The following is an 8,129-nucleotide window of genomic DNA, read 5'->3' as shown; positions in this document are numbered from 1 at the left end:
ATAGATAAACGGAGACATACTAGTATAGTAGATATTCGAACTTTCAGGGGTGCAGACTGTAATTCTGACCATTATTTGGTGATTGGAGAATTAAGAGAAAGATTATCAGTAGCCAAGCGAGTAGAGCAACAAGTTAATATTACAAAATTCAATATTTTGAAATCAAAGGACGAGGAAGCTAAGCAAAATTATCAGGTCGAAATTTCGAATAGGTTTGCCACTTTAGAAAGTTCCGACGAAGTTGAGAAAGAATTAGATGTTAACAGCGTGTGGGAAAATATCAGAGATAGTATCAAAATTGCATCTGAGCAGAGCATAGGTTATTATGAAACTAAGAAAAAGAAACCGTGGTTTGATGAAGATTGTTGCATGGTAGTAGAAAGAAGGAAACAGGCAAAATTGAAATTCTTACAGGATCCAGTTGAGGAGAAAAGAGATAATTATTTCAATGAAAGACGGGAAGCAAGTCGTACACTTAGGAATAAAAAGAGAGGTTACTTGAAGGAAAAACTGAATGAGGTAGAAACAAATAGTAAGAATAAAAACATTCGAGATTTATATAAGGGTATAAAGGAATTTAAGAACGGATATCAGCCAAGGGTAAACGTGATCAAGGATGAGAATGGTGACTTGCTTGCAGACTCTCCATCAATCCTAAACAGATGGAAAAACTATTTTGCGCAACTACTAAATGTACATAGGCCAAATAGAAATGATCAGGACGATATTGAAATACAAACTGCTGAGTCATTTATACCCGAACCCACGCTTTCAGAAGTCGAAATTGCGATAGAAAATCTGAAAAAGTACAAGTCTCCAGGTATTGATCAAATTCCAGCAGAATTAATACAAGAGGGTGGAAGTGCATTATATAGCGAAATTTATAAACTTGTACTTGCTATTTGGGAAAAGGAAATTGTACCACATCAATGGAAGGAGTCCATAATTGTACCTATTTTTAAAAAGGGGGACAAAACCAACTGTGGTAACTTTCGAGGAATATCACTTTTGTTGACGTCGTACAAAATTTTGTCCAATATTCTTTTGAGGAGATTAACTCCGTACGTAGATGAAATTATTGGGGATCATCAGTGCGGTTTTCGGCGTAATAGATCGACTATTGATCAGATTTTTTGTATTCGGCAGATAATGGAGAAAAAATGGAAGTATAAGGGTACAGTACATCAGTTATTCATAGATTTCAAAAACGCATATGACTCGGTTAAGAGGGAAGTATTATATGATATTCTTATTGAATTTGGTATTCCCAAGAAACTAGTTCGATTAATTAAAATGTGTCTCAGTGAAACATACAGCAGAGTCCGTATAGGTCAGTTTCTATCTGATCCTTCTCCAATTCACTGCGGGCTAAAGCAGGGAGATGCACTATCACCTTTACTTTTTAACTTCGCTTTAGAATATGCCATTAGGAAAGTTCAGGATAACAGGCCGGGTTTGGAATTGAACGGGTTACATCAGCTTCTTGTCTATGCGGATGACGTGAATATGTTAGGAGAAAATACACAAACGGTTAGGGAAAACACGGAAATTTTACTTGAAGCAAGTAAAGAGATAGGGTTGGAAGTAAGCCGAGACGTAGATGGGAGGATAATATTAAAATGGATTTGAGGGAGGTGGGATATGATGATAGAGACTGGCTTAATCTTGCACAGGATAGGGACCGATGGCGGTCTTATGTGAGGGCGGCAATGAACCTTCGTGTTCCTTAAAAGCCATTTGTAAGTAAGTAAGTAAGGTATACCATATGGGCATATGTAATAGTACAGAAGAATCTCACTAATTCGAATTGGAGGAAAATCCAATCCGAATGAGAGAAAATCTAAATTACAGAGAATTTACTAGAACAAGATTGTTTCGACAATTGGAAAAAAAGATAGTATATAATTTAATTATTTAATTATATGAAAAAGACCCAACGCACTTAATTAATAACTATAAGATATTTGATTTTTAATAATAACATTATTATCTTACGCACGTTTTGTAGTTTATATATAAACATCACGGCACTATAATAAAAATTAATTTCTAATGGTAGTAATGTAATCAAATCATCTCAAGTTCTATAGTTTTTAATATCCAATACACAGCTGTACTCAGAAAATTACACACCGCAGATTCAGACCTGTAAATTATTTAGTAAGTCTTGAAGTTTTTAATAACCAATTGAATTTGAACTCTAAATATATCAGCAATCCTGCAGGTCATGGCCTTCGTGTAATAGCCTATTGTTTATTGTAGTGTGTGTTTTGTTTTATTTTGAAATGCAATTAGTTCTCAAAACCTACGAAAGATGGACTTTGGAAAATAGAAAAATTATGTAGGAAAACTGCAATTTCACTGAAAATTACTATTTTTCTGAAAAACTTTGGGTTCCAAGCTTTAAAATGACTGATCATTTATTAAAATCCGTTCAGCCGTTGTCCCGTGATTTCCATTACCAGTTCAAATTATATATATAGATGATTATGATATTTATTTTTAAATGCTATAGGCTATATTAATATGAATTAACACCATGTAATTTATTAAAGTTACACTCAATGTTATATTATGAATAAACATAAAATATTGATTAAATAATAACATTATTAGAAAATAACTGCTGTATTTAGAAGTAGGGACACCATTAAATTAATGAAAGTTGTAGCAATAACAAATGAATAAAGAAATAAGGATGTGTGGGCTACCTATTGCATAGATTTACTTTCGCACGATACCAACTTCATAGAATCCGTGAGGCGAATATTCCTTGGAGAAATGACCACTGAAATTCGTACAGTTGGCACAGATGATGGAGTCTTTAATTGTGATGATAAACAGCTGCAGAAATATTACGCCTACGTAAAAGAAACATCAGTTAGCTTTAACTGAGAGAGGTACCTTATTCGGCTTCACTTCTTTAACGATGCAAATGGCCTCCATGACGAGGTGGACGCCCAGCGGGGGACGTTTTAGGGCGCGCACTTCCGTGATGTCGCCCTTGTTGAGCGCCTTCAGGCTATTCTCGGCCGCCATAAGTGCAGGCATCGCCTCATCTATAACAGAGGTAACTGACAGTAATTAACTGACCCAATGACTAATAGTCACTCACTCACTCATTACACTTATTATTCATTCACAGATTTGCTACTTAATTCACACACAGTTCCTCGCTTTCTATCTAACCCCCTAAACTGATTCTTCAATTCACTCATTCATCAACGCTCTTACTACTACAAGCACTCCACTGAATCTCCAGTGATTTATATTGGGTGTGCACTGTGTTGTAGTGAAAAATTTCAGTGAGCTCCAAGCAAATTCTGAGAGTTATAATGACAGAGAAAAGAGATTGATTTACAGTGGAAAAGTATGAGTTACAGTGAACGTGCTAAAATAGCTTGCAATAGGGTCTAGGCTAGGGATTTTGAAGTTAATATAGTAAGTAGGATTCTACGGAATAATAAGGGTGTAATTGATGTTTTGTTATTTGAAGTGTAGTATCAGTGAAGAAGTGTGTTGCATCAGTAAAAAAGTGTGTTGTATCAGTGAAGGAGTGTGTTGTATCAGTAAAGAAGTGTGTTGCATCAGTAAAGAAGTGTGTTGCATCAGTAAAGAAGTTGCAGTGAAGAAGTGTGTTGCACCAGTGAAGAAGTGTGTTGTATCAGTGAAGAAGTATGTTGTATCAGTAAAGAAGTGTGTTGTATCAGTGAAGAAGTGTGTTGTATCAGTGAAGAAGTGTGTTGTATCAGTAAAGAAGTGTTGTATCAGTGAAGAAGTGTGTTGTATCAGTAAAGAAGTGTGTTGCATCAGTAAAGAAGTTGCAGTGAAGAAGTGTGTTGCACCAGTGAAGAAGTGTGTTGTATTAGTAAAGAAGTGTGTTGTACCAGTGAAGAAGTGTGTTGTATCAGTAAAGAAGTGTGTTGTATCAGTGAAGAAGTGTGTTGTATCAGTGAAGAAGTGTTGTATCAGTGAAGAAGTGTGTTGTATCAGTAAAGAAGTGTGTTGCATCAGTAAAGAAGTTGCAGTGAAGAAGTGTGTTGCACCAGTGAAGAAGTGTGTTGTATTAGTAAAGAAGTGTGTTGTATCAGTGAAGAAGTGTGTTGTATCAGTAAAGAAGTGTGTTGTATCAATGAAGAAGTGTGTTGCATCAGTAAAGAAGTGTGTTGTATCAGTGAAGAAGTGTGCTGCATCAGTAAAGAAGTGTGTTGTATCAGTGAAGAAGTGTGTTGTATCAGTAAAGAAGTGTGTTGTATCAGTGAAGAAGTGTGTTGCATCAGTAAAGAAGTGTGTTGTATCAGTGAAGAAGCATGTTGTATCAGTAAAGAAGTGTGTTGTATCAGTGAAGAAGTGTGTTGTATCAGTAAAGAAGTGTTGTATCAGTGAAGAAGTGTGTTGTATCAGTAAAGAAGTGTTGCATCAGTGAAGAAGTGTGTTGTATCAGTAAAGAAGTGTGTTGTATCAGTAAAGAAGTGTGTTGCATCAGTAAAGAAGTTGCAGTGAAGAAGTGTGTTGCACCAGTGAAGAAGTGTGTTGTATCAGTGAAGAAGTGTGTTGTATCAGTAAAGAAGTGTGTTGTATCAGTGAAGAAGTATGTTGTATCAGTAAAGAAGTGTGTTGTATGAATGAAGAAGAGTGTTGCATCGGTAAAGAAGTGTGTTGTATCAGTGAAGAAGTGTGTTGCATCAGTAAAGAAGTGTGTTGTATCAGTGAAGAAGTATGTTGTATCAGTAAAGAAGTGTGTTGTATCAGTGAAGAAGTGTGTTGTATCAATGAAGAAGTGTCTTGTATCAGTAAAGAAGTGTTGTATCAGTGAAGAAGTGTGTTGTATCAGTGAAGAAGTGTGTTGCATCAGTAAAGAAGTGTGTTGTATCCGTGAAGAAGTGTTGTATCAGTAAAGATGTGTGTTGTATCAGTGAAGAAGTGTGTTGTAAGAATGAAGAAGTGTCTTGTGTCAATGAAGAAGTTTTATAGTTTATAGTGGTAGTGCAAAGTATTTGAACAGTGAAATGTTTTTGAAGTGTTAGAGAAATCAAGATAGTGTCAGTGAAATGTATCGTAGTACCAGTGCAGTGAGTGAGTTGACAGCGAAATGAGTGTAGTGCTGAAAGGTACTTGTGCATGTACGAACATATCATATACACTCTTGGGTTTAAGTTCGATCTTAGGTTAAGATACAAATTAGATTTACTTTAAATGTTATATTAAGTGATCGTGCTTCATTTAATTTAGGGTGATTCTTGTTAATATTATTATATAGGGTGCGGCAGTGGGATATGACGGTTTTCATAGCCTTGTTGTAGGACACTCAGGACGAATTAAAAGAAAACACATATACTGGAAGTAATCTAGTACAATGCAATTTATTAATATCTGATTAATTTTTTGAAAACTACATTTCGTAAGTAGCCTCCACGGCAACGAATACATTCCTGCAATCTGCTATGAAAGTTCTGTATAACTCGCCCCAACAAAACAGGTTCGATGGCACTAACTTCGTTCCTTATGTTTTGTTTCAGCTGGATGATGGTGCGAGGCTTGTTGCGATACACCCTACTTTTGAGATAACCCCATAGGAAGTAATCAGCGCACACTGCTCATGGTTCAATGAACTGTCTGCGAAACATTTTTCCAGGACGAATAATTTACGATTTAGAGACATTGCCTGGCAACCAAGATCTCCTGACCTGACTGCAGTAATGAAGATAATGTCTGCATGATATATTACTCTAAATATGGAACCTGCATTGAATTGTGAAAAATTGCAAATATTATGTTCCTGCACACGGTGGAGTACCCCAAAGACGTCTTCTAAATAACGTCCAGTGCTGTAGATGGAAACAAATTTTAGGGGGTACTGTTGAAATCTCCTTGGTCAGACAGGACTAACTTATATATGGACTCATGCTGCGTGTTTCTTTTCCAAGGTTACTCCTTCGTCATGCATTCTCCTCTGCAGATTTCCTTCCAGATCGCAGACATAATTGCACATAAGACAAGAAATTAAGTGCTGACATTGGTGGCCCAACACTTTGTAGGAACAAAAGCCTAGAAGCTCTTTTACTAGAAGAGTATCCCTCCAGTTTCTAAAGACATCTTATTAGCATAATTCTTAATCTGTTCTGGTATTGTATGATTGTATGAGTAATAGTGTTTTTATGTTTAATGTATCTTTATCCGCAGATTATTTTACTGTTTACAGATTTACTGTTTCGTTTGCGTTTGTAAATTTCATAATCTGATTGGCTATGTATTGTATATTTTTAGTAGAACCATCGATGTAGCTCAGTCGGCAGACTCGCTGGGCTGCTGATCCGGAGCTGCGTTCGGGCTTGGGTTGGATCCCCCTTTGGTCTCATTCAATGGTATCTTCCGAGGCTTTCCCCAGCCGTGGGACTGAAGCCGGATGATCTATGGCGAGTCTTCGGAATCATCCCCTTTGATTTGATTACCTGGTTGGGTTTTTCCGAAGTTTTCCCCAACCAAAAGGCAAATGCCGGGTAATCTTTTGGCGAATCCTCGGACCTCACCTCATCTCACTATATCTCGCCAAAATATTGTAAAAAATTGCACAAAATTGTAAAAATTGTAGAAAATTACTAAATTGTAAAACTGTAAAAATTTGTAAAAATTGTAATTGTAATATTGTAAAATTTTGACTTGTTCCACATCTTAAAGCTTCATTGCTCATGTAAGATTTATGGAATAAAATGAATGAATGAAAGAATAATGTTTCCGAAACTTTTAATGTCACAATCAATCCACTATTTGGCTGATTTTAAGCATGTGCCTTGAGATTGACCTAAGCCCAGCTTACAACTTGAACACACGTAGAACAACCAAATTCTGCCATTTATTAGAACCAACCAACTGTTTCCTTTCTTAAAATAGACTAATCGTACTGACATTCTGTAAAATATGTTGGCAGAGCTTTTAAATTTTCACTTACTTCATTTGGCTGCAAAACAGCTTCTAAACAGCCAGCCATCCCCCAAATCTAAGTCTCGTTGTTTTCTGGGTTATTTTGTACATCTGATATCTGTCACTATCATTTTTTTCATCGTGAATACTACGTTCTGTTTCTTTTCGTTTTGAATATTCAAGATTCATTAACGCACGAAAAGTAATAATATTTCCCTCCTCTAGCAAACTGCTAGCATTACGCCTGAGCGAGTTTTAAAATTAGCGAATCACTGCAGCAGAATTCTTGAGGCGCCATATCATAAGATTAGTGTTATGCGAAGGTATCTACAAAAGTTTTGAAATTAGTGAATCAGTATAGCAAATTTCTTGAGGCACCATGCCATAAAGTTAGTGTATTGAAATACCGCAGCAGTATACCAGCTTGAAATTAACAAATCACAACTACTCCTAAAATGATAGACCATGGTTTTCGATAAAATAACGAATGCACAAGCTTTTAAGCAAAGGATATGAGATACCCGCCGTTACTTTTGTGCAAGATAGCAAAATCAAAATATTTTTCAAATAGCTAACACCATTCATTTCAAAGTATTAAAGACTAGTTAAACGTATAATTAATATATTTTCAAGTCTATATTCTTTTTGCCGGTACGATATCTACGAGTTCTTATTTTAGACGGTACGGCGTACCGGCCCAACTACAGCACTGATAACGTCCACATGTTAAGAATTATACAATGTATTTTGGATAATCTGTCCAGAACAATGGATAAGTTATATCTCAAGGAAAGACCATCACTCAAAGTCATATGTGACCCTATTCTACTCTATTACCGGTGAGTGTTATGATGGCTTGTATAGCACGTGTAACCTCAACTATGATGGACGTGTCTATAACCTCTTAACGGCTATTAGGAACATCAATCTATCTGGTTCGTTACCGAGATCCCGCTGGGCATCCTCCGCGATGGATGATGATATCAGCGCCTTTTTTGCTGCCTCCAGCTCCTCCCGTTCCACCACTATCTTCGTCTCCTCTGCTACTCTCTGCAAACACACAGCATTATTAATTATACAGTGTTGTCGACAACTTAGCTGCTAATCCTTGTTTGGAGGTTTCTCTTTCTTCCAGCTACAACAAGAATCCTAAACTCTTCATTCAGCAAACTGATGCTTCTTTCACAAGAGCTTATGAAAATATCCGT

At 36.4% G+C, this 8,129-nt stretch overlaps 1 protein-coding gene across 1 annotated transcript in view; it reads right to left on the bottom strand.

The window, feature by feature from the left end:
- Nucleotides 1–8,129, bottom strand: part of LOC138698450 (dynein axonemal heavy chain 1-like) — a 629,600-nt gene that overhangs the window by 88,418 nt on the left and 533,053 nt on the right. The window contains exons 13-14 of the mRNA XM_069824385.1: nucleotides 7,866–7,971; nucleotides 2,905–3,059 (exon numbers count right to left, since the gene is read on the bottom strand). Coding sequence (XP_069680486.1) covers nucleotides 2,905–3,059; nucleotides 7,866–7,971 — 261 coding nt within the window. The remainder of the gene's footprint in view (nucleotides 1–2,904; nucleotides 3,060–7,865; nucleotides 7,972–8,129) is intronic.

Source organism: Periplaneta americana, chromosome 4, assembly GCF_040183065.1.
Source record: "Periplaneta americana isolate PAMFEO1 chromosome 4, P.americana_PAMFEO1_priV1, whole genome shotgun sequence".
Classification (NCBI taxonomy): Eukaryota; Metazoa; Arthropoda; class Insecta; order Blattodea; family Blattidae; genus Periplaneta; species Periplaneta americana.
Note: the sequence above shows the minus strand (reverse complement) of the source record. Positions and strands in the feature narration are given on the sequence as shown.